The sequence below is a fragment of the Natator depressus genome, chromosome 3, assembly GCF_965152275.1.
Source record: "Natator depressus isolate rNatDep1 chromosome 3, rNatDep2.hap1, whole genome shotgun sequence".
NCBI lineage: Eukaryota > Metazoa > Chordata > Testudines > Cheloniidae > Natator > Natator depressus.
In genome coordinates, this window is record NC_134236.1 from 25,967,165 (window position 1) to 25,994,671 (window position 27,507).

General features: G+C 42.3%; 1 protein-coding gene and 1 pseudogene across 1 annotated transcript; both read left to right on the forward strand.

The window, feature by feature from the left end:
* Nucleotides 1–378: 378 nt before the first annotated feature.
* Nucleotides 379–834, forward strand: LOC141983788 (small ribosomal subunit protein uS11-like; annotated as a pseudogene).
* Nucleotides 835–2,450: 1,616 nt separating this feature from the next.
* Nucleotides 2,451–27,177, forward strand: LOC141984287 (uncharacterized). The gene is made up of 22 exons (XM_074947224.1): nucleotides 2,451–2,485; nucleotides 5,677–5,803; nucleotides 15,093–15,213; nucleotides 16,120–16,247; nucleotides 16,937–17,080; nucleotides 17,750–17,833; nucleotides 18,554–18,721; nucleotides 18,790–18,886; nucleotides 19,025–19,248; nucleotides 19,809–19,962; nucleotides 20,037–20,245; nucleotides 20,333–20,450; nucleotides 20,566–20,771; nucleotides 22,386–22,500; nucleotides 22,654–22,823; nucleotides 23,718–23,791; nucleotides 23,881–24,008; nucleotides 24,673–24,862; nucleotides 26,229–26,370; nucleotides 26,620–26,716; nucleotides 26,923–27,018; nucleotides 27,120–27,177. The coding sequence occupies exons 1-21, from the start codon at nucleotides 2,451–2,453 to the stop codon at nucleotides 26,988–26,990; spliced, it is 2,799 nt and encodes a 932-aa protein (XP_074803325.1). The 3' UTR covers nucleotides 26,991–27,018; nucleotides 27,120–27,177.
* Nucleotides 27,178–27,507: the final 330 nt, after the last annotated feature.

A 27,507-nucleotide genomic window follows, 5' to 3' on the forward strand; every position in this document is an offset into this window, starting at 1 on the left:
TGCAGCTCTGAGACAGAGTCCTCTCTGGGGAATGTGGGTTCCACCCCACCCACAAAGCAGGATTGTGCCTGAATGCCACTATCAAGTCCTAAATGATTTAGTAACTCATTAGTATCCCCCAAGGACTCATATCTGGCTATGGAGGCAGTGCAGACCAGAAGGCTGAGTCCTAGTTAATTACCTTTCTAGCTAATGTGTCTGCTTTTGTAGGCAGCACTTACAGCTGAATTGCATATTTTTTGGCTTCACTTTTTTTACATGGGAAATATTTGAATAAGCTTAGTACACGAGCAAGCTGCCTGGAAACATCTTCCTTTGGTAGGAAACAGAACAAGAGGTTCATGAGGCAGTTAGTCAAACGTCCTAACACGAGAAGATGCACAAAAATGGCACCGTGTAAGGGTAAGGAGAAGAAGGAAGAGCAGGTCATCAGCTTGGGACCGCAGGCTGCCAAAGGGGAAAATGTGTTTGGTGACTGCCATATCTTCGCTTCCTTCAATGACACTTTTGTCCATGTAACTGATCTCTGTGGCAAGGAACCCATCTGCCGAGTGACTGGTGGTATGAAGGTGAAGGCCAACAGAGACGAGCCTTTGCCCTATGCTGCTATGTTGGCAGCCCAGGATGTTGCCCAGTGGTGCAAGGAGCTGGGCATCACTGCCCTTCACATCAAGCTGCGAGCTACTTGTGGAAATAGGACCAAGACTCCTGGACCTGGTGCCCAGTCACCTGGTGCCCAGTTCTGGAATGAAGATTGGGCACATTGTGGATGTCACCTCCATCCCCTCTGACAGCACTCGCAGAAAGGGTGATCGCCTGGGTCATCGTCTGTAAACAGTGGCTGGCTTTTGTTTCACCATTAAATCTCTGAAAGAAAACAAACAAACAAAAAAAAACCCCAAAAACACTACATTGTAAACTTCACTGAAGAAAATTATACTGAATTTCCCCTTAGATGTGTTACCAGGGTTTTTAGTCTGCTCTTGTCATCTAAGGGGGAGATTGTAAAATTCCTCTTGGTTTTATTGTTTCCATTACCATAAAGTAACTTATTATCCAACTACAGGGGAATTATCATGTTGTTTTGGCCATGAGGATATGGAGTTAAAAAAAGCATTAAAGTTCCAGTTAACCTGTAGTCACTTTAGAAAATTGTAGCCATTATGTCTCCTTTCTTAGTCTAAGGGTCTTGGGTTTCCTTGCCCTACTTGCCAGTTGTGGGGTTTTTGCTACTGATCCTACGGTTATTAGTAGCGAGAGAATCATCTTTTACCCAAAAGGTAAAACAAAATTAAGAAATGACAATACTGACCGCTAATATAGCCACATGCTACCAAACAGTCACAAAACCTGTGTTGTGTGTGATACTATATCATTTCCTTCACTTTGTCCCATAATTATAATGATAGTCATAGATTTTAAAGGCCAGAAGGGACCACTGTGATCATCTCTAAGCTGATCTGGTTAATGCAGGCCATAGAATTTCAGTATTCTTTAGAAACAGAGATTGTGATAATCAGGCTCCTGCTGGGTTTAGATTGGAATCAGCTGATCATTTTGGTCACATAGGACTCCCCAGCATCCTTTGTTTTGAATGATCACAAGCTTCAACTTCCTTTCACACTACTGATGGTTGGTTTGTTGCCAACTGCTGTGATCTGACCATTGCAGGAGCAGCTCGTGTAGCTCTAATAGAAATGAGAAAGAACTAAATAGAGGAACTCTACACTACTAAGAAGCACCTCCCAAACCTCACCGTGTTGTTTGAGTGAGCTTCATTCTCTTGTGACACTGCCCCTTAGACTCATTCCATACATGATAAAGGCACAGTAGAGATGTAACTGCTAACCACAAGTAGCTGACCATCTGTAGCAAAGCATCTCAGACACAAATGGCTCATACAGGACTGATGGGAAAGGGCTCACTACCTGCACAAAACTACTCTCAAAAAGTTGTTTCTCCTGCAAATTGGAGGCCCTGTAGCCGCCTGAGGAAATTTCAGCTATTGTTTTAGTGATACCCAAAAGCAGGCTCTGGAAATTGTCTATTTGTTATATTGTAAGTGTATACTGCAAACATAAATAAATAAATCCATATTTAAATAACTGGAGCACTATTCATATTAACAACAATAGGATATGTTGCACTGTTCAATAATTAAAAACTGATTGCTTGATTAGACTATTATTAATTTTTATCATTTATTATTTACACAGTTCCATTGGTCTGCACAGTTGTTTGCAGCCAAGTCCCTGCCCTAGAGAGTTAAAAATCTGAACAGAGACAGTTGTATGCAGTGTAGTGGTTGCTGTGTTGATCCCAGGGTATTAGAGAGATGATGTGGGTGAGGTAATACATTTTATTGGCCAGGAAGTTGGTCCAATAAAAGATATTACCTCACCCACCTTGTCTCTGAACAGACGCAGCTCAGACGAGGAAGGAATGAACGGATGCAGCATAAACGCAAAAAGATTGAGCAGCTTGGGTTTGTGACACACCTTGTTTCCTGGCTAAGGAAAATTCTAACCTGTTCTATTCCAAACGCTAATAAATTCTGAAACAAGACATCTCTCTCCTCCTATTGGTGCTGTTAGCTGAGGGAAAGACGTGAGATACCAGATAGGAGGGTCTTAGGCTCCCTCATGAGGGCACCTTTGAAATGACAACCTAATATGGTCCAGCCATGTAGAAGCACCTCCTTAGGAGCCACTACTTCTGTGGCCTTCACACACTTAAAGGAGGAAACAAAGCCCAGGGCAATGCATATGAAAACTGGAAATGAAGCATTCTTGGTCGAGGGGATCCAGCTATGAAACAAATTTCCACAGGAGAGCAGGCCACTCTGATCATCTTCAGGAAATGCTGCCATATCTTCCTCTTTGAAAAGGCCTTTCCAAGCATAAGAATGACAGTGACTTTGTTAGTCTCTAAGGTGCCACAAGTACTCCTGTTCTTTTTTCTTTTTACTGACTTCATTGACACTCCCTTTATCTCAACCCCCTACAAACAAACAAACAAAAAGAGGAAATCAATAAAATCTAACAAGCTAAAACAAACACACCCACACTATGCCAAGCAAGGTTTTAACCCTGAAAAGGGGCAATGGAAAGGGTGCATGAAATCCAGTAGGGACTTTACTGTTGCTAATTATTTTAACATGGAGGTAACATCAGATACAACAGTGATGGGCAGCAGAATGAAACCTTTAGATTAGATTAGATAGGTAGACAGATATAATCTAAACTTCATTATCAGAAACTGCCAGTCATCCAAGAGCTGTTCTATCTTTTGAAAACTACTGTAGAATGCATTAAAGAAAGCAAAAAGAAATGAGCACTTGTGGCACCTTAGAGACTAACCAATTTATTTGAGCATAAGCTTTCGTGAGCTACAGCTCACTTCATCGGATGCATCGAAAGCAGTTTCTTAAGGTAATATTATATAGTACTCAAGGGCTCTGCATCTTAAGATGCCCAGTACATTTTCATCTCAATGTAGAGGCATAACTCCCATTACAGTTATTAGGAATCACCTGGAAAGACTAGAATTTTGCTTATAAATGCTACACAGTTTGTACACCTTCTTTACCTTATGTCTCTGGGTTGAATTTCTCCCACTGATTTCAGTTAGGTCAGGATTTTACCCACAGTCTCTGTGATTTGCGCACCTGTTCAGAAGAAACTTTGGCAGGCTGTGGAAATTGACATTAGGTAAAAAAAATGCTTAACACCCACTATGTCCGTATCCCTGCAGGACTGGAAAAACTGAGCGCTCATCTGCCCAGTCAGTGAATGAGAGATCATTCATAAGCTTAGTCTGATACTGTGCCCTGCATGTAGAGAGGTGGTATCTTCTATTTTTGTATTTCTTGTATATAAAGATACATTGGCTTTTGCATCTTACTAAAATTTAATATTGCTTTTTATTGTCTAGAAGCTTCATGTGTAACCAGGTTATTCTCTGGCAATTGTATACTTCTGCATCTTGGAAACACTGTTTTTTTTTAAATAAACCAGAAATTATTCCTAGATTATAAGGCCAGAAGGGACCACCGTGATTATCTAGTTTGACCTCCTGTTAAACAAAGGCCATTGGACTCCCCTGAATTAATTCCTGCTTGAACTACAGCATATTTCATAGAAAAACATTCAGCCTTTTTTTAAAAATTGCTAGAGGTGGAGAATCCATCACAACCTTTGTAAGTTGTTCCGGTTATTTAATACTCTCACTTTTTAAAATGTGTGCCTTATTTCCAGTTTGAATTTGTCTAGCTTCAACTTCCAGTCATTGGATCTTATTATACTTTTGTCTAAAAGAATGAAGAGCCCGATATCAAATAGTTGCTCCCCATGTAGGTACTCAGACACTGTGATCAAGTCATCCCTTAACCTTCTCTCTGTTAAGCTAGACGGAGTTCCTTGAGTCTATCACTACAAGGCAGGTTTTCTAATCCTTAAATCATTGCCATGGCTCTTCTCTGAACCCTCTCCAGTTTACCAGGATCCTTCTTGAATTTTATTTCACTAAGGCTATATCCACACTTGAAGCAAGGGGTGTGATTCCCGCTCAAGTAGACATACTCACGCTAGCTCTCATTAAGCTAGTGCACTAAAAATAGTAGTGTAACCACAGTAGCACGGGCAGTGGCATGGGCTAGGTGCCCCGAGTAGAAATTCTCCTGGATCACACAGGTATGTACTCAGGGGCTAACCCATGTCACCAATGCCTGTGTACTGCAGCTCACTACTATTTTTAGCACCTTAGCTCAATAAGAGCTAGCACATGTATGTCTACTTGAGCTGGAAATCATACCCCCAACCTCCAAGTGTAGACATAGCCTAAAACTGGACGCAGTATTCCAGTAGTGACCACACCAGTGCCAAATACAAAGGTAATATAACCTTCTTACTCCTACGCAACATTCCCTTATTTATATATCCAAGGATTGCATTAGTCCTTTGAGCCACAGCATCACACTGGGAGCTCATGTTCAGCTGATTATCCAGCATGACTGCCAATCTTTTTCAGAGTCACTGCTTCCCAAGATAGCATCCCCCATCCTGTAAGTATGGTCTGTCTTTTTTGTTCCAGAAATATGACTTTACATTTTGGCCATATTACACATATTGTTTGCTGGTGCCCAGATTACCAAGAAATCCAGATTGCTCTGTATCAATGACCTATCTTCTTCATTATTTACCCCTCCCGCAATGTTCTGGTCATCTGCAAATGTTAGTAGTGCTGATTTTGTTTTCTTCCAGATCATTGACAAATGTGTTAAATAGCACAGGGCCAAAAACCCATCCGTGAGGAACCCCACTAGAAACATACTTGCTGGACAATGATTCCCCATTTACTGTCACATTTTGAGACCTATCGATCAGCTATCTTTAATCCATTTAATGTGTGCCATGTTAATTTTGAATTGTTCTAGTTTTTTAATCAAATCTCATGTGGTGCCAAGTCAAGTGCCTTACAGAAGTCAATGATGTCAACACTATTATCTTTATCAACCAAACTTCTCATCTCATCAAAACAAGATATCAAGTTAGCTTGACGGAATCTATTTTCCATAGACCCAAGTTGATTGGCATTAATTATATTACCCACCTTTAATACCTTATTAATCAAATCTCATATCAGCTGTTCCATTAACTCCACTTTTGCCTCTCCAAGCTGTGAAAATGCAGAGGACCCCCATCAAGTAGATGGTGTCTCAAGAGTGAAGTTTTCCATTCATCTGAAAAGATTTGAGGTGAAAATGTTCACTTTCCAGCAAGATGGAAATGTGCTACTGGAACAGGTGAGTAGCACCTCTGCAGCCTTTCTCTTGATTAAATAATACCCAGCTCTTATGCAGTGCTTTTATCAATAGATCTCAAAGTGCTTTACAAAGAAGCTTAGGATCATATCCCTATCTTGCAGATAAGGAAACTAAGGCAGAAGGAAGTAAACTGACTTACCTAGGTCACCCAGTTCTATTCCCGAGCTGGGAATAGAACCCAGGTCTCCACAGTGCCAGGCAGTGCTCTAAAACTACTAGTGGTCTGGGAGCTGGCACTCTTGAGTCATGACTCCAGAATAACTATACACAGTGACCACTGCTCCAAAAGTTAAAGCTTTCTCTAACTTAGTCTAATCCTTGCTGGAGTTTGCCACAGAGCACTCTCCCGTCAACGTCTGTACTCCACTTCCCCAAGAGGTGGAAGGTAAGTCGGTGGGAGAGCATCTCCTGTCAACACAGCATGGCGTAGACACTGCTGTAAGTCAACCTAAGTTACATCAACTCCAGTTAAGTAACTTACGTAACTGAAGTAGCGTAACTTAGATCAACTTACAGCTTTAGTGTAGTCCAGCCCTAAGTTTACAGTTAGGCTTTCAGATGACAGCTGTGTACTACCCCATTAAACATGAGGATTTTACGTCAAGTTACTTAGACAAGCCGGCATCCACAACTAGCCAAAGAAGACAGACAGTCTTCATCAGGGATTCCCAGTGCTAAGAGGAGTGGACAGGGAGTTCTGCCAGGCACAGATGGATAGCTGGAGTATTTGCTGCCTTCCAGGAGTGAAGACTAAGGCCACCACTGCAAGTATAAACAAGATTCTGAGTTTGACAGAAGTGACTCCTTAGGTGATCACAGTGTTGTTGTAACTGTGTTTGGCTGTGTAGCTTGAATGCTTGTCTCTTTCACCAACAGAAGTTGATCCAATAAAAGATATTATCTCACCCACCTTGTCTCTCCTTTGGCGATCTACAGTGGCAGTCACAACACTGCATCAGATACCATTTCATGGCTCCTGGAAGACTTCAGGGAAGGGAGACAAAGGAGAGGAGTATCATGTGCCTTTCCTGTTCCTTGAGGAAGACAAAGAGAGGATACTAGAGGTGAACAGTGGCTAAGAAAGTGGTGTGGATGGATGAGGGAGGTTTTAGGGAACACAGGGGTGCCTACTACAAGAGAAGGGGTTATAGGGTTCTGACTGCCTCCATCTCAGTAGGGGCACCAATTTCAAGGATGACCAGCTAGGGTAGGCAGGAGGGCTTTACACTATCACTGAAGGGGGAGGTAGATGATGGGGAATCATGGTACAAACATCCAGATCTGTAAATCAGCACCAAGGCATCGCACATGACAAATCCAAGCACTAAAGTGCATGTAAGGAACATATTCTTTGTCTATATACTACTGCTAGGAGCCAAGGTATGAAACAAGAGTTGGAGATCCTCATGCATGAAAAGAAAGGAGGGTTCATGTTACTGAAATTTGGTGGGATAGATCCTTTTATTGGAAAATTAAAATAGATGTTTAAACTTGTTCTGTAAGGATGGAATGGGCAGAAAAGGGGCTGGGATGGCAATTTATATAAAAGATGTTAATTATATACAATGCAGGACCTCCAATGTTTATGGATTAAACTTCTAACCAGTCAAACTAAAGGTGAGGTACTGGTGCAAATCTGTTACAGATCACCAAATCTCACTGGAGCCCAGGACAAACAGACATAAAAAATGGAATCTGGTGATCATGGTCTGGTTATATCTACTTTCTGCAACCAGAATGGGGTATCAACCAGCAATTTGCATGTTTGAAACTTTAAAGGGCCACTCTGCCAAAATGTGAAGCAATTATTAGAATGAGGACTCAAACTTAATGAAGGAGTATTTAATGAAAACTGGGAATTGTTCAAGGATATCCCACTCAATGACAATGCCCAAAGAGCCACTATTCCACAAACACAACAAAGTTATGCTAAGCAAGAAGCCATCCTGTTTAGAAGGAGGTGTGGAAGCAGTGATTAGGGTGACCAGATGTCCCAATTTTATGGGGACAGTCCCAATATTTGGGGCTTTGTTTTATATAGGTGCCTATTACCTCCCACCCCATCCTGATTTTTTATAATTACCATCTGGTCACGCTAGCAGTGATTCAGAATAACTTCCTCCCCTTGTGTCCCTTCCCCCCCCCCTTTATGGTCCAACTGCACTGAATATCAAGTTTAATGTAGGTGAGAAGAGAAGCTAAGCGTAGTGTATGCTGCAAACATGAATAGAGTGCTGTGCATTTTAACAAGAGGGTATGCTGCACTATTCAATGATTAAACATTGCTTGCTTGACTGTAGTATTATTTATACAGCACCATTGGTGTGCATGATGCTTTACAGGCAAATTCCTTGACTTGAAGAGGTAAAAATCTGAACGGACACAGCCCAGGCAAAGGAGGAAAGAAGGGATGCAGCATAAAGAGATGCTGCAAGGAGATCAAACAGCTTCAGTTTGGCCTAAGGAAAATTCTAACCTGATTTAGCGTGACCTCTAACAAATTCTAAAACAAGATGTGTCCTTCTTCATGCTGATGCTGGGAGGGAGAGATACCAGATAAGATGGTCTTAGGCTCCCTCATGAGGATATCTTTGAAAATGACAACCTAATATGCTTCAGCAATGCTCTTCACACATTTACAGGAAGAAACAAGCCCTGGGAGCTGCACATGAGAGCTGGGAACAAAACACCCTGGTCGAGGGGATCTAGCTATGGAACAAATTTCCAGAGGAGAGCAGGCCACTCTGAGCCTCTTTAGGAAAATGCTGCCAAACCTTCCTCTTCCTTTGCATCATAAGAACGAGAGTGCCAATGTTGTGACTGGCTTCTATCCCACACCCTGCCACCAAGCACAAAAAGAGAGAGGAAATTAATAATCATAATAAATGAACAAATAGCTTATCCCAAGCAGAGTGTTGATCCCTAAAAGGAAAAAGAGCCAGATACTCTAAGAAGTCTAGGAGGGAGTGACACAGTTCAGAACAACTGCACCTGTATTCCTTCTCTGTGGTTCCTCAAGGGCACTCACTCTATCCTTTTGGCTCCTCAGCCATCACCTCTCTTGGACAGAGACCCATGTCTCTCCCCTCCTGACTGGGATTTTTCTAGGCTGCCAACAGTTCCCTGCCAATACTGTGATATCCCCAGCAAGCCAGACTGCCTAAACAGGACTGCCCCATCTCTACTTTACTTTATCTAGAGATTATGAACAGCTGTAATTGCCAGTAGTTACAAGTTACCACACAGCTATTTATAAGCAAGCACAGTTATTCTTAAGGTGAAAACACTACAGAGAAAACATATAAAAATAATAAAAGAACCTACATGCATGCTAAAAAGCTTACCAGAGGCCACTTGGGTAGGTGTTAGCCCTTCAAAACCCAATAACTGGATTTTCCTCATGGTTACAATTTAATAACTGTCTCAGATTCGGAACCAGAACACCTGTAAATAGGTTACTCTTTCTTTACACAGCTCAGGCCTTTGATCTTAAAACCCTGGGAACAGATAATCAGCAGATAATGGTCCTCTCCTCAAGGCATAGCTTCACAGGCTGGGTTTTTGCACACCCAAAGGTGGGAATTTGCATTTTCTTCCCCCAAGAGATTCCCCAGGCAGACCACATGATATTGTTTGTCGCAAAAGTCCACTCCTGACTGCCACATTGTTCAGCAAAGTCATCTGACGTTTGTAACATATCCTGGGTTCACCTCCTTCCCTACACAGATGTTGCATACAATCCTGGCCCACAATAATACATAAACTTTGATTTAATACAATGGACTCCAAAGATATTGCAGGAAAATGCCATATTTGTCACAGGGAGTTCATTCTGCCTATTGATTTTATATGAAAACTAATCAGATACTATGGTGATGAGCATCAATATAAAACCTTAAGAGAGAGAGAAACAAGGATAAGCAATAATTTAAACTTCATAATCAGGAACTGCACGTCATCCAAGAGCTGTTCTATCTTTTTAATTTATTAGAGTAAGCAGTTTCCTAAGGCAATATTGCATACTATTCAAGGGCTCTGCATCCTAAGATTCCCAGAACATTTTCATCTCAATGTGCAAGCATAACTCCCATCACAATTATTAAGATTCACATGCCAAGACTAGAATTGTGCTCCTAAATGCTACACAACATTTGTGCCTTCTGTGACCTATGCCAATGGGTAGAGCCCTGCAAATTTGTGGCTATCCATCCACTATATATCCGCGTCTATCCACATCCATAGACCGGACGCAGATATCCACAGACCATGTTTGCAGATTGCCGATGGATGCAAATCCAAATTTTATATCTAGAGCCCTGCAAAACTGCGGATATCTGCTTTATATCCACAGATATCTGTATCCACACCTGCTTTATATCCACAGATATCTGCATCCAAGTGTGGATATCCGCAGACCATGTTTGCAGATTGCGGATCGGATACGGATACAAATTTTGTATCTGTGCAGAGCTCTACCTATGGGGTGAATTCCTGGCTCAGAGACTCCTAGTCTCTATGGGACTTGCTCATCTGTTCAGAGGAAACTTTGCCAGGTTGTGAAAGCTGGCACTAGGTAAAATAATTGCTTAATACCCACTATGTCCATATCCCTGCAGGACTGGCAATGCTGAGCTTCCCATTTATCTAGTTAGGGAATGAGAGATCATCTATAAAATCGGCCTGATTCTGTGATCTGCCTGGCCAGAGCTGGTAGCCTTCTATTCTTGTAACACTTGTATATAAGGTAAAGACAAAGGCTAAGTCTACACTTAGACCTGCAGGTAGGGTGACCAGATAGAAAGTGTGAAAAATTGGGACAGGGGTTAGGGGTAATAGGCGCCTATATAAAAAAAAGCCCTGACTATCGGGACTGTCGCTATAAAATGGGGACATCTGGTCACCCCAGCTGCCAGTGTGATTCCCAGCTCAGGTAGACATACTTGTGCTAGCTCTCATCAAGCTAACACAAAAACTGTAGACCTGGTAGCAGCGAGTGGAGGCACAGGCTAGCTGCCTCAAGTACATACCCCGGGGGTCCAGTTGGGATTGTACTCAGGGTTGCTAGCCGATGTCGCTACTCAGCTACGTTACTATTTTTAGCATGGTAACTTGATGAGAGCTAGAGTGAGTATGTCTACTCGGGCTGGGAATCACACACCCTGTGCCAAGTTTACACATAGCCATAGTGTTGCAGAAGCAGGTTGTGGGATAGATTTTTACCCTTCACAGTTTATATAGCAGCCATATAGGGATTTTATAATGGAAATCTTGAAAGATAAGGCCCCCAATAAGCTCTTTTATAATATGATTATATTAAAAAATGGACTCACCTCGTTATTGACTTGAATTTTACAGTGTCTTTTGCTCTTTAGCTACTCCAAAGTGTTTTGCAAAATAATGAGTTTGATCCTGATAGCACCGTGACTATACAACAAAAGTAGTCAGGGGTTATCATGAACTCAGTAATATCTCAGACTGTGTGAGCTGACAGATCCTGCTTTTTTTACAATCCCTTTTGAAAATATAGGCCATTGTCTCTATAGCAATTAGGTAGGCTTAAAATTGGTGGGCAAAAATGTCTAAACCTGTACCTCTCTCCACCCTCCCCCACCCCCAAATCTTTTTGAAAGGGAAATCTTTTTAAAATCCCGATTTAAAATAAACAAAGTTAACTGCAGCCTTTGTGAGCTGTTCTCAGTTTCTATACTTTTTTTTCTGAAAGTTGTAATGTCATGTTGTTCTTAGTATATTCAAAGGTAAGATAGACCTAATTCACAAGATGGAAAGCAGACAGTGTAAGGAGGATGTTAATGGAATGCAGATCTTGCAAATACTAGGAGCAGAGCTGGGTGCATTTTTTTGCATTAATAGTTTATTTGCCAAAAAAAAATGAAATTTCAGTCCACCTAGAACTATTTGTGAATTTGACCTAGATGCCATTCACAGAACAGGAGGAGGTGATGGTACACTATTTATAATTTCTAGGCTAGGGCACTCATCTGGGAGAGACAGATTTTATTCCCCCCTCTGGGGAAAAGGATTTGAACCTAGATCTCCAACTTCATAAGACAGTGCCTCAAACCACTGAGCAATGAGATCTTCCACAACAGGACTTTTTCATTCTCTCCTGTTGAAGCTGTTTCACTTTGTATAACTGATGAAATACTCATTGACCCAGGAACTCATTGGCACTCACCTGCTAGGTGAGTGCTCTAAGCACTACACTATACAGTCATTCTCACTTGTCTGGCCACAGACTAGTCCAGTATTTATACAAAGTAGAACAGCTTCAGCAGGAGAGATTCAGGGAGCCCCTCACACACCTCTACGCCAGAATATCCAATAGACTGGCAGTTAAAGCACACACCACTGATATGAGACTTTGGTTTCATCTGACCCAAAACAGGCATTTTTGATTTACCGAAAATTCTGATTCTGTTTGACTCAAACTAATTTTTTTCCTAATTGTTTGGAATTGCTAGCTCTAACTGGGAGATACACTTGCAGGAAAGTAACTCAAGGCTAGTGGTCTTCAAACTACCTCCATTTGGAGTTTATTAATTATCTCATTGTCTCTAACAGCCTCATCAGTGTCACTCAGGAATTGGCAAAAATCACCTCTGAAGGACCACGGAAAATAATATAATTAACCATGAAAGTGAATTACTAGGTGAATTGAATTATAGGTGTCTGACTGGGGAAGCAGCTGTAAATGATTTGCATGAGTATAAAAATGGAGCCTTTGCTTTTCTTTCTATTGTGAATCCAAAGCCTTGAGAACGCAGTTTGGGGGGTTTTACACTGCAAGCTTGCTCAGGATTCTCAAACTTTTGGTCTGCTTATCATAGCAAGAGAAAAGAGGCTACAGCTGGTAGCTGCTCTAAAGCGCAATGGTGCCAAACCTTCTGTTGAGGTGAGTGTTTGTGGTGTTTCTGTTGATTAGGATTCTCTCTGTGGGGTGTAGGCTGTGGTAGTCTCATGACTGTCTCCTAAACTCTAAAAGTAAAGGAGAACAAGCCTGTATGCCCCAAAGGAGGAGACTTAGACTTGAAAAGTCTAAATATCTAATCCTATCTATAGAAGCTTTACATTAGAATTAAGCAATACTTAAATGAAATCTTTTCCAACTAAAGAAACTGCTACTAAGACAACTGTGTATCTGCACATATGTCTTTCTCTTGCAGGTTGTTCCTAATAGGTGTATTAGCCTCTGAAATATGGACCCAAGACAGGCCAGGTAACTAGATTTAACTATTTGCAGTTTTCAGACAGTCCCCTCCCCCCCCTGCTTTTCAGTAAATGGTGTTCTGCTTCAATGCTCTAGTGTGGTGCTAGGGAAGGCGTGTGGCTTCTAAAGCACTGGCCAGGTGTGGTGGTTCTACGTGAGTCTCTTGTCTCAGTAGACAACTTGCTCTGCTCTATGAATTTATACCTAGAGTACTTAATACTGTCTCATACGCTCGCAAGTGTGAGTGTTGCACTGGCCCAATAAACTGCTCTAGGGATATGGCTACCCCCAGAAATGTGAGGCCAAGCTCAAGACCTACTTGCACTAGCTCTGATCAAACTAGAACATGAAAAACAATGTAGCTGCAACAATGTGAGAAGTTAGAGGCTGTAAGTACCTAGCCTCTCTGACTGTGTCCCCCCCCTCAAGCTGGGGACTGCACCTCTAGCATGATCCTCAGAATAGCCTTCCCACCTGTCGCCCACTGGCTTTACTGTGGGATTAATGCAGAAGTCCTGCTCTGAGCATTCCTAATGGATCAGTCTTCTGCCCCTGCTTAGAAATTCCTCTGGAGGAGGAAGAGATGGTGGCTCCCTAATTGAAGTCTCAAACATGGGAGACCCTTGTTCAAGTCCTCTCTCGTCTACCCTCCCCCAAGGGAAAAAGGGGACTTGAACAAGGGTCTCCACCTCTTATAACCCAATTGTTAGGGTACTTAAGATTCTCATGTGGGGCTCACTCAGTTTCTCCTAGTGAAGCTGTTTCACTTTGGATGACATCTTACAGTCATTAAGCAGGAGACTTGGAACCTAAGTGCCCTCATACCAAGCTATAGTAATTCTCTCTAGTCCAAGTGGTCTTACAACTTGTCAGAAAGACCCTTCTAATGCCTCAGCCTTGCAAACACTTGTTCCTGTAGCTCTGCATATGAGTAGTCCCTGACTTCTGTGGGATTGCTTGTGTGTAAAGTGATTCCCATGAAGGAGGGTCTGTGGGACTGAGTCCTTAGTTTATAGCTGGGGTTGCTTCTAAAACTCCTGGAGAGCAGTAAATCTAAACTAGATATTTAGCTCAAGGCAGCAACTTAAAGCCTTCTGTTGACAAGCTGTTAATCTCAATCCTAGGTTGAAAAAACAAAACTACCTTGCAGGGTGGTGATCACCCCAGCCTCTGAGTCACTTCAAAATGTCCCCCTGTGGTATCCAGCCCCTCATGACCCCCTCACAGAAGCAGTTTACCAGTCATACTCTAGACCATTGCTCCTGTACTATGCACAGCACTTGAGCTCAATTATATTTTAAAAAGGAAATTTTAGAGACTTGAATGCTATGACTTTATTTTTTATGTGTAACCATGCATTCTTGTGCCTGAACTTAACTGACAAGCTCTCACCCAGAGTTATTCCAGTGTTGCCAACTAAGCCTGGCTGAGATCCCTTTCAGGAAGCAAATCCACTCTCCATTTCATCCTAGGTGAAAGATGCTAGGGCTTCTTTCAGCAACCTCAAATATACTAGAACAGACCTTTAATGTTCACCTCAAAACAGCTCTTCCCCCTGCTGTTTACTACTTCCTGTTAAACTCTGGCAGAGCCTTTAGAAGTCATTAGCCTTCTAAGTCAAATAACAAAATAGGTAGTCATACAATAGGGATATATCCATGGTTGACCACTGGATAGCCCATCACTATCTAGACATCTTTCACTCAAGACATGCTACCTTTAAATCTGCAGTTAGAAGCAGGTCACTCAGAGAACATAATTTTGTGTTTACTGAAAAAGATATCACACTAATTATAAAGATTTTACATGACCCTTTCTGGTGAACTCATGGGATCCCTGTGCCATCTGCCAGTTGGTCTCAGACCCTTGATGTGCATGAGTTTGTGTTCTCTGACCAGGTGAAACTACAGGTGGCTATGGCCTTAACCATGTACTGATAAAGGGTTGCTGTTTGACCCCAGAAGTGGCTGCATTTCAGTAGCTAAGTCTGCTTTATAAAGAACTTAGCATCTTGCATCCAAGTGACTCCTATGGTGATAGTTACTAATTTGTCTTAACATCTCTACAGGCTCCCTGAGCTCAGAGTGCCTGGGGAGCCTCTTGCGGATTGCACTGAATGCAGAGTACTTTGAGGACAAGTATCTGATCTTTGCTGCTGTTGGTAAGCTAAAGGGGGGAAGAATAAGGGGCGGCTTTGAAAATGCTTATTGCCTCTTAACAGCATGTCCCAGTTATAAATACCTAAACTCTAGGTTACCTACAGCTACCAGGCATTGGGGTGCCAAGTCTCTAATCCCGGAATGTTGTATAAGAGTATCTACACTGGGTCTTCCAATGTAAAGACCACAACAATATTTAAAGTAACTTCTAATGAGAAGCCAAAAAACATTTAATAGTCTAGCTAATCTGAACAATGAGTTTTGTGAGAAATCCTCATTTGTACCTTATCCACAGATGTCATGGTAACTGTACCTACTCTTCCTACTAAATTGCCAAATCTGGGTTTATTAAGATCACTATTTTAGATCAACTATAGTATGAAATAGGCTATTGATATCCCAGGTAAACACCAATGACTAAACTCTACTTTGGTTAGCCTGGTGGTCAAGTGGTCAAATAGACCCTTGGTTTTCTGTTAATGCATGCATTGGACTACAGCAAGACGGAAGCCACAAAGTACCTAACTCAGCTGTATGATAGCCTAGCAAATTGCTGACAGCTGACCTTGGGTCACAGCCAGTATAGCAGCTGATGGGGGGGGGGGGGGGGGGGGGGGGAGGGCCAAGAAGAAATGGAGGCACTGAATCACAGCTATAGAACTAGTACTACAGAATTTAAAAAGGGTGATCCAATCAGCTACAGTTAATGGCCTTCCAAGTATGACACCAAAGCAATTGTCACTGTAAAGTCTACAACAGGGATTATTGTACAGTATAACCTTGGAATGACTTTCCGGGATGAACTAGGTAACTTTGCATGCAATGTCCAAGAAAAAGCTCAGACCATGAGTGTAGCTTGAACAACTATGAAGGTCTCCTGACAGCTATACTTAAATACCTTTTCACAGACCAGTTTGGCACAGCCCAGGAGATCGATGGGACCCTGGCAGCACAGTGTGGCTATACAATAGAGTATAATTATTGGGGTAACATTGAATTCCGTGCTTCCATTATAAGCTGCTACACTCATATTGAGGTAAGCCTACTGTATCTAAAATGCCCTACTTTTGTATTTTAGTTACAAAGTCTGTCCTTTCACAAAGTTCTGACTTCCAATGAGTTGTACAGAGACTGTAACGTAGCAATATGTTGCATGTCTACTAACTAGTGCCACTTGGTAAGCTAGGTAGTGTTCCCTCAGAGCTCTTTCCCAGGCCTCTGGGTATATTGTGGTAGAATATACCAATGGTCTACTACAAAACACAAACTAATGTGTTAACATAAGCATGAAGACTTTAATTGCCACAATTTTCCCTCCAATGTATGAACAGATGGATATCTGTCCTGCTAGCAGCAGGTAACTATCCCTCTCTGCAACCTGATATCTGACTAGCTATGTAATTCATCATCTAATTTGGACCTCCCCCACTGCAACTTCAGGCACTTGCTTTTATAACATGATGATTGGGAAAGGGGCAAGCACTCCATCTCAAGTATTGTCTAAAAATATCTGGATTAGGGAGACATGCAAAATGCCCTTCAAGAGCTACACTTATCTAGTCTATTTAGACACAGATGACTTAGTTGTAATGTCTAAACACTAGTTTATGAGGCAGCTTTGCATCACTAGTTAGGGTTGAGCAAATAGGAGGTGGTGGTGGGAGAGGGGACCTGTTTAGCACACTCTTAGTACCTTGAGTAAGAGCTGTTCCTGTGTCTCTGCAGAGTGATGTATACACAGTAACTGTACAAATCAAAACAGCTACTAATCCTGATATGAAAAATGCTCTAACTCACTTGAAGACTGTGAGTTGCCCTTACAGTCCATGGCATCCAAGAGAGTTAGTATGTGAAACCAACTACATGGAGGTAAGATCCCAAGCACTGATCTTCCATGGGGAAGGGGGGAACTTGTAAAGGAGTGTGCTCTGGATAGGGCCTTAGATGGGAACCTGAACACTTGGCCACTAAAGCATTTATAAGCAGAATGCAGGGCATGTAGTAATAGGATTCAAACAGTCCAGGGCCCACCTGAAAATTGGGTTTATTTTAATCTAATAAATTAATGGATATTGCCTGAAGCATACTCATTTCTAGGAAGCAAGGTGCTCAAATGTTGAGCTTGTCACCTATTGAATGTCCAATAATAGGTTAAAGCCAAATGGGGGTTTTCACTGGCATACTGTTTTCATACACCAAGTATGGGAGTTCATCCATAAGATGGAAATAGTTGGTTACTGTTTTGTTCTGTTGGAGTCAGAAAAACTGCCTCCAAACTGGAAATAGGAAACCTGAGAAGTAGGTGCAGTGCCTAGACAAAGGGTACAATCAAATGGTGAAATGCAGAGAAGCCAAATAGCCTCTGTCCATTAGCTGTCACTAAAAGGCTGTTTAGCAGTCCAAGCAACCAAGATCAGACTCTTTAAAAAGAGGAGTTACTCCCAACCAGGGAACATGATCACTAACTCAAATGTTCCTAACACAGTTTGTCTCCTTATTCCCACTTGGTGTCACTAATGATGGGTGTTCCTTTGCAAGGTGTCTGTCAGGAGGAATGTTCCACAGATAACAACAGACTTGCTCCAAGATGAACCTGAGGACTGGGCTCTAGCCTTTCCAGAGGTAAGCTTAGCTGCTAGCATTGTTACTTCTGGCTCAAGGTCTCCTGTGTACAACTACTCCAGCAATATATTGAAAGCATGCATTGAAGAGTCAGCCTCCAAAAAAAGGAAGGGAATAAACTCCTGGACTGAAGGATACAGGTGGAGACCTCTTCTGGCTTCCTGGCAACAGATGTAAAGCAACAGGATAAGTGAAGGAAAAATAGGAATCGCCTCACAAATGAGGTGACTGATATCACTACCTCAGTAGCATCTTGAGGCCAGTGCACAATCATAGTGGCTACTAGATAAAGACCTCTCTAATCCATGCGTAGATTATGCAACAGATGGATAGGGAGTACAAGGAAACAATGAGCTGGTGAACATGAAACCAGTCAGTGAACCAGCTGCTTAATTGTTGGATTTTTATAGAGTCTAGGTAGGTGAGGCAATGTCTTCTATTGGACCAATTCCTGAAGTTGGTCCAATAAAAGACATTGCCTCACTCTCCTAATATCCTAGAACTGAGACAGCCACAACACTAGGCCTATAGGCACCTTAGCATAGGGAGTACAGTCTCTTTCCAGGACAGCAAGATGAGCTTTTTTGAAGCTGAGGGAGGAGAATACAAAGGATCTCAGATGGTGTCTCAATTGTCTCTCCAAGTCAGGTGTAAATGAGAATGGAAATGTAGCCTAGTAAAAACACATGGCAAAACTTTTGAGCTACTTGTCTCCCTCAGGCAACCGCTGGGGCAGTGTCAATCTGGCAGGTAGTATTTCACCTGCCCAGTGGAAGGAAGGCTCTGCTAGCAAGTGATGCTCAGAATGCTGGCTATGGACTCAATACAACAGACACTAGGATTTTGCTGAGAGCACCATACAATGCTGCAGAAGCACAGCTAGTCAAGGTTGGTACACTCCTTCACCATCTGTGTGCTCTGCCACTACACAGCTCTAACAGCATCTACTCTTGCAGGTTCGAGGAGTGACTTTCTCTGTGGTGAGAGCAAGTACATTCTACAAGCAACGATGGATGATCTTGATGGTAGATACTGCTGTGGCCTGCCCTATAGGTGAGACTTGGTATCCCTTTGATCTAATGCTAAACACTCAAACATCTTGAAGATACACTGAGACATGCCTAGCTGTTAACTGCCCTAAGTACTGTTCTTGATACTAATGGAAATACCTCCCATTCTTTCTAAATTAAGATGGGGTGGATTATACAGATGACACAATTACATGGACCATTCCAAAAAACCTCCCAACCCTCTCTGCTGGGGCAACTAGCTTCAATGATCTCCTTGTTGAAATTGGTGTGGATCTTCACAAACTCTCTGCCAGAGAAATTGCTTCCAGGAAATATGTGCTATCAAACAATACAGATGAAATTACCATCCAGATGCCCATAGGTGCAGAAGGTGGCTATTACAAGGTTAGTGGATAACCATCCATCTTGGCTACAAGCAGAAAGCTAATGGCTAGTAGGGTTAGAGGATTCCCCATAAAGACCCCTTTCTCCTCTCATTAGACTTTGAGGGAGAGGGGTGTTATGCCCCACTTCTCAATGCTCCACATAAGAACACTGACCTGGGGAGCTCTCATACAGCACCTGATGACCAGAGACCAGCCCTCATTGACATCAGACAACCATGGTCAATTGGAAGAGCTAAACACCCTCAGAACCCATGAGGCATTTGCCACTTAATGATTGAGACCCCACCCCACCTTTGTGGGGGGAAGATCAAATCTGAGGGGACTAAACTTGAAAGAACATAAAGCTGGCAGTATGCAGGGGGGAACAGGGATATGGGTTGAGCCATTTGGAGTAGAGAACCACCTGCCCCTTGCATTTCTGCTCCTATACAGAGATTTCTCAGAAAAGCAGGATAATGCAAACTAATGGCTTTTGTCAGATCACCTTAATGCTCCTGAAACTACATATTGCATGCAACTCAACTATCTAGGTGTCTAACATACAACTTGCCCTTTCAGACCCATGTGAGTGAGGGACAGCATGGGACCAAATACTACATTAATTTGTTTTTGGAACATCAGTGGGAAGACAACAGGTGGGGAGTGACCAAGCATACCATCATCAAGAAAATAGAAACTCCATTTAAACTTGTACCACCCACCATAACAAACAGTAAGTAACTGGATGAACCTTTAAGTTCACACTTCATTTTTAGCAAAGGCTAACACCACACCACTTCTTCCTAGATACCAACTCCAGCATTAGGCTGGTCAATGTGACTGTGGGAACATTCCTCCCAGACGTGGAACTGGTGAACTTGACCATAGATGATACAACTGTAACTGTGCCTGAAGCCCTTCAGCATGGATACAAAGTCTATGAGACTAGATACCCCAATGGAAGCAAAGGCTATGTAATAGAAACACCATTCAATGTGCCTAGCATTAAGAAAGAGGTATCTATTTTGTACCTAATGCACATGTTGCAACACTCTACTGGTTGGAGTTTCTAAATGTGACTTGATATTCTCTCTCTCTCTCAGTACTTAACAGAAGACACTAGACTCTATATACTGAATGTCACACTTGGATTCATAGTACAGCCAACACATGAGACCTTCACTGTTCCAGTCATAACAATCTCTCCTGTCAAGGATGCAGGTAACAGGACCAAGACAAATGGTCACCCACTTATGGTGGAACTCCATTGGCCCTAAACTGTCAGGTGAAATACTAATATTCCATGTACAAATGATCACTTCTCCATCTATTACAGTGTTGCCTAGTGCAAGAGGATTCTGTGATGATGAAAACCTCTATCTAACAGTTGTTCGTGGCAATGTGGATCAAAACTGGCTGCCCTTCATTTCAAACCTGAGCCTGTCACCAGATGCTGCTCAGAAGCACAACTATGGACTAGATGACAATGGCACCCACTTCACCATTCGTGTTCCTCTTTATGCACCTCATGTACTATATGAGGTAAAGGGACCACAAATGTGCATGGTGTCTAACCCACTATAACTGGTGGGAGGGGAGCTAGAATTCCAGAAGCTTGTCAGAGTAGGGAGGAGGAAACCCTTCCAGCAAGCAACTTGGGGTTAGTCTCCTCAAAGGACTTAGCCCAACATTGGAATGCTGAGCCTACAGTCTCAGAGCAGGGGTACACAGGTCTTCTAGATGGCTTTTTTTTTTTTTTTACAACAGGCTACATAAAAGACACTAGTGAAGTCAGTAAAAACCAATTTTGTAGACAATGACTTGTTTACACTTACTGTACCCTGAAATGTAAGTAAATATTAATATTCCAATATTTTAGAATATGGTAAAATAAGAGTAAACAAGTAGTCATTTGAATGAACTGACATTTTTTGTATTGCATCTCTTCTGTAAGAGTACAGCTTAAGTGAAACTTGAGGGGGCATGACACTCTTGAAATAGTCTGGAAAGGTTGAGAGCCACAGGGTGGGAAGTAGTCCTGAGTAGAATCAACAGCCCTCAGGAGCCCAGGGTGTGGGAGATACTGATCAAAAATCTGTTCCAGAATGGGGAATTTGAACCTGGATTTTTTTCCCCCTTCTACCCAGTGGGCTTTTGACCACATATGGTACTAAAGCAGCACTAAACTTTCCTTCCAGCTGTTGCATGCAGGGTCAATCAGCTACTCCACTTCTAAGTAGGCCTACTGGATTGGTCCCTGCAGATAAGATAGGACAGGGGCACACATAGTTCAGTTATGATGGAACTTCAGCATGAACTAGGTGCCAAGTAGCTTTGTTAGGATTTAAACAGCTTGCTGCCAGTACATGGGCAGAAATTTGATGCCTATAGGGTTAGGCACCAATTGAACAGGAGGCTTTGGAGGTCTAATGCTCTGCATCTAGCCCTCCCAATAGGCTTTGCTTTAAACTTGCCGTTGTGAAATGGTAGCTGCATCAGAAATGGAACAAATCTTGAGTTACTGTAGGGTAACTTACCACTGGTGGTAGAACCTCTCATGCAAGAATAAATACACATGGGAAGCACTCCTAACCTAAGACCAGAGTTTTGTTTTTCCCCTCAACTTCAGACTCAATATAAACAATCCCAACAGTAATCCACTAAACTTGATGAAACATGAGCCCTTACAAAGAGCTCAAACATGGCACCATAAAGCTTCTTTGCTGCAGAAGTAGCAAACAGTCAGAAAACAGTACTCTGACTGGGGTCCCAGTCAATCATGGATTTCAAAACTACACTGAATTACTAGGTAGCTTCTCCCTTAATGCTTTGTCTGATCATAGCTCTGCAGGGCATTGGAGGCCATGGACCAGCTTAACTCACCTGGTCAAGCACTAGGCTTGACTCTCTTTAATAAAGATGTTTGTAGAAGAGGTTTGGTCAGGCCAATCTGTTGGCATCAAATGTGGGGGCAAATGGTGCATCTGCAGAAGTGTCACATGACTCAGTGACAAAGGATAAAACACTGGTCTCACTGAAGACATCAGTGACAACTGGACCAGGCTTTCACCTTTTTGGCTCTTTTAAACTGGCATGGCAAACAATCTCACTTTGATCAATAGGAGTTAGACATTTTCAACTTGTGATCTCTCCTAGGATATTCATCCCTCTGGAATAACTGCTTCACTCCATGTAACAATGAAGGATAACACTCTTGCTGACATGACAGACTTTTCAATCTCTTGCAGATTTTCACCTAAAGAACTAATAGGTACAATTTCTTGTTGCCCTACTTGGAATACTTGACCAAATGATCTAGACTGGTAATGCTGGCCCTCTGCTGTGGGGGGAGGTTTGTGGTTTGGGGCAGGGGGAGGAGAGTATGCTGAATGTAATTAGACAATGGATGTCTGCTTGTTTTCAGACTGTCTGCCAAATGGAACAATGGCTATCACTGCAGTTAAGCTAGCAGGAATCCCAGACCTGGATACCAGCTTATTTGTCTTGAGAGACAAACAATGCAGGCCTGTTACAGTGACTGAGAAGAGTGCAACATTCATATTCCATGTGAACACCTGTGGAACAAGTAGAAAGGTAAAGGAACCACATTGACCTTCCATCTCATCTGACTCTCTCAGATAGAGCTCATGTTGCAGAACATACCCATGAGATGTTGATAACTGGCTTTCCAGAAATCAATACCACCTTCCTCTTTGGTCCTAACCATGATCTTGACCTCTGTCCCACCTACTGTATTCTCTAGTTAATCAAGTGCCTCAACACTTGGCAGGATTCTAGCCATCTTCAGCCTTAAACTGAAGGCTACATTCTGCCTAGTTAAAAGTTTTGATAGCATGAGTTTAGGATGGCCACACCATCTGACAGCCAAAACAGGTCACTCTCACATAGAGAACAAAGACAAGGTTTTCTAAACTCAATAACCTCTGTTTTAGAGGCAGGTGTTGCTACTGCTTCTATTGTAGTGATCCAATGGCTGAAGCAGGATTAGCAGAGGGGGACCCCTTGAAGTGCAGGAAGCATCCTGCATCAAAGACCACCTATAAATTACACAGTAAGACCTGGGGATGGATTACTTGGTAATAACTTGTTGTTGTTCACATTATCAAGTAATCAACTCACACAGAATACTGTCCCAGTGACCTACCACAGGCTTCAGTTGCTAGTGTCACTGGGCACATGACACCCTTTCACCACACTGCATAGGACACCCTGGACTTACTGGCTTTTATGCTGTTAGTGAATACTGGCAACACTAATGCGCACACTGCCCAGTGATCTCTCCAGGGGTTGAAGAAACTGACCCACAGTTCTAATAGTGGGTCTTGACTGAGTGCCAGTGATTCACCTTTGCCTCCATTGCTAATGTGGTACTAAGTAGCTGTTGCAGCACTTGAGTACCTCTAGCAACTTAAAACTTGACTTGCTTTTGGTGTTAATGGTCTCCCGCTAAATGCTTGGTTCTTTCAGTTTGAGAACACATTTATGACCTATGAAAATGATGTCTCCTACTTCAGACCTGGCAGCATTACACCAATATACCAGTAAGTATTGCTGTACAGATAGAAGGGGAAGAGTTCTTTGGTTAAACCTAAAGATTATAACCATCTAAACTCTACTTCCTCACTCCCAGACTGAAGTGTGCATGTCAATATATAATAAATGAGACCATCGTTGTACAGTACAGCTCCAAAAACAACCCAGCACCCAGTGTTGAGCCAGGGTTTGGCTCTCTTGCTCTAGCCTTGAGGCTGTTCAAAGGTAAGGATGATAATGCTGAGCAGCCTAAGAGCTGGCTTTTTCAAGGGGGTAGGGATGGGAGTAGCAGGAAATGACTGACCCTAGAAGCAATAAACACCACTGTTGCATCACTATCATTGTAGTGATTGCATAATCCACCCATCCCACCCCCAATTTCTAATAAGTGAATGTACACAAAGGGAGGGTTCCTTTTTAGGAACAGACACTTCTGGAAGCCATTCTCTTAACACCCTACATCCTACACTGCTGGGCCTCTGTAGTAAAGGGATGGTATTTGACAAATGTAATCCTTTGTAAGGATGGAAACACAAGCATGAAATATAACTCTTATCAAGGAGGGCTTGTAGTCCTTGCTCAGATGACCTTCACGGTTTCTGTACATGAGCCATTTGCCCCCCTCTTCTCCCTGTATAAATGCAGCACTTATCTTTTTTGTGTGGATCCAGGGGAGGGGTCTAATCTGCAAATCCCCTTCCTGGGCCCTGACCACTTTCATTCCCATTTTCCAAAGATGGTCCCTTCACACCCACGTGCTCATCCTTAAACCCCTGCCATAGCAAAATGAGACTGTGTAGGTGAGTAAGGACTTGGCAAAAACTCTGGCTCTGGGAGAAGGGCTTGTTTAATACATCAAGACTTAAAACTCTTATTTCTCCACTTCTAGATAAGTCTTATTCTGACTCCTACAAGGACATAGAGTATCCTGTGGTAAAATACTTAAAAGAGGCACTGTATTTTGAAGTAGAACTGCTCCATTCTGAAGATCCACAGCTAGAACTATATCTAGAAGACTGTTGGGCTACCGCTTCCCAGGACAGAGACAGCAGCCCACAGTGGTCTGTCATTACAGACAGGTAACACAATATCCTCCTCAGTCTCATACCACACTTCTTCCTCCTTCCCCCGCCCCATGCAGTCTGCAGCTGCACTGCTCTGGCCTCTCCTGCCCTGCCATGGTGCTACCACTGGCTACACTACTTAGGACTGAGCCTGCCTCCTGTTCTGGTGAGCTGGAGTGAGGGGACAGGGAGCTTCTCTCTCAGGAGTAGGAGCTGCTGCTGTACTAAACAAGCATTCAAGCTCCTGAGTGGTCAGCTTAAAGAGACAAAGTACTGATGCCGCCCCAGCACACTCGTGGTGGTACTCCTCAGTGTCCTGTCAAAGTGCAATGCACATGTATTCTGTAATAGCACTTTTACACTGGTCTGCATGTCCACTTTATTTCTCTCAGGCTTAAACTTTTAATTCTTTGGGGTAGAGTTCTGAAATGCCTAACCTGTCCTGGTTGGAGTAATTATGACAATGCACATGTGTTAGTCATTCATAATTTAAAGTAGTACAATCCAATATCATTCTAGAACATAAACTTGTACTCCCCTTAGTGCCCATATCAAAACCCTCAGCTTTAGACACTGCAGATAAAGGCTGCTTATTTTCAAATTGTATTTAGCTATAGCTGTAAGCTTAACTTATGCGAAAATGCAGTTCAAGTATCCTTCTACCAGTAAGGATGGACTCAAATGTTAGTGAGTCATGTACATAACTGATCAGTAAAAATAAATGCCAAAATATTCCTAGTAAGCACTTACTGGATTTTTAGTCCATTAAATTTCATTTGGACAATGTCTGAGGCAGTAAAGCTGACTTATGTCTGTACTAAAGGTAGTGTACAAAGTATCAAACTTGTTTCTGATACCTCAAGGCTAGAGATTGGAAAGAATAAAGCCAATATCTTAGTCTAAATTCCACATGCAAGTTTAGAACATCTTAGGGTTTTTTGTGCAATAACTTGGGAGCACTGTAACAGTGCTCCCAGGGGCTAAAGTTGCCCCCACTGAAATCTGAAATGGCTTCCCTGATTCCGTCCAAGCATTAACCTAAACTAGAAGAAATCTATCTTTAGCTCTGAACTAAAACAGTTACTATGCCCTTGAAAGAAGTCATCAGAAGGGGCAATGGGGTTCCTACATAAGGCATTTCTTGCAGCAGAGATGTAAAATACAAACACCATGAGCCTCCATGACTGGGTGCTCTCAACCTGAGTGAGGACAGACTTGGATTTTTTTGTGACAGAGATCCTTTACTACTGAGCTACATCTGCTAGCTATGATAGTAATTCTTCCCTAGCCTACTTTTTTAACTATTATGCTTGGAGATGTTGCATGTTGACACATGTAGCTGCTAATCTAAGGCCTCTAATTTGAGTCTGGTTTCTCCAAGCTGTGAAAATGCAGAGGACTCCCATCAAACAATCTTCCACAAAGTGGATAGTGACTCAAGAGTGAAGTTTCCCACTCATCTGAAGAGATTTGAGGTGAAAATGTTCACATTCATGCAAGATGGAAATGCACTACTGGAACAGGTGAGTAGCACTTCTGCAGACTCTTTCTAAGTGCCAGTCAAGGTTCTAATGAGCCTGGAATGCCTGTATAAAGTACTATTACAAAGGCTTAACCTGTCTCTACAACTAACAACCCTTCCTGGAGGTTACCAGAGTGACACTGTAGGGGGAAGGCAAGATGAGAACTGAATCAAATGGCTGAGTCCCAATGAGCATGACTTTCCAAATCTTTAGGGAACATTATAGCAACTGCAATTCTTTATCTTGTAGATATACTTCCACTGCAGTGTGGTGATATGTGATGCTAGGCGGCCAGCTTCAGATCTTCTTTGTGCAAGGAGATGTATTCCTAGAAAACAGAGGCTTGGTAAGTAGATCAAAAAGAGACACAGATCTTCTCTCAAGAGTCCATTAGAGTGCAACAAGCTTTACCTACATTCTGTATGTCAGACTAAGTATTGACTGCAGGTGTATTCTAACTTAGAACTCTGAGGAATAATGCTCATACCTGAAGTATTACAAATGGCTTTGCTGTGGGCTGGCCAGACTCTTGAGACTTTATTTTTCTTTTAGGTCGTAGTGTTGAGGCATATCATAGGCACGGGCACGTATCTTCTGGAGCAGTCCTTATGGAAAGTTAAAGTGAATTGGATGCTATCATCCCACAAGGTAATTACATAAGGACTCTAACATACTAGGCTGATGCTACAGAAACCTGTTCTATTACATTGCTAAACCACTCTCTCTCTCTCTCCTCTTTTAATTTTCAGCAAAATGAAGACTGACACTTTGAACCTAATCTATCTATGCAAAAATTATTAAATGAGAATTAAAGAGGTCTGGTCTTGTCCTTCTTACTGGAAGTAAGAATTAGATTCAAATGCTGAACTATAACTTTCTCAATCTCTAATGAACTCTTCCCCTCCCAGTGGCAACTAATTAATGCTTTAATATTAAAGTGAGGGCTTTTTAAAAAAGTCTAGGTCTAACTAGCAGAAGCTTGGTCCTCTTTACCTAACTCCATAGCAAGGGACAAAAAGAAATCTAGCTGGAAACTATTTAGTATCTGAAAGTTAAATTGGCTATAACTAAGCACAGAGCTCATGGTGGGTCACATCATAAATTAATGAAACAAAATACCTGTTCATGCTACTACTG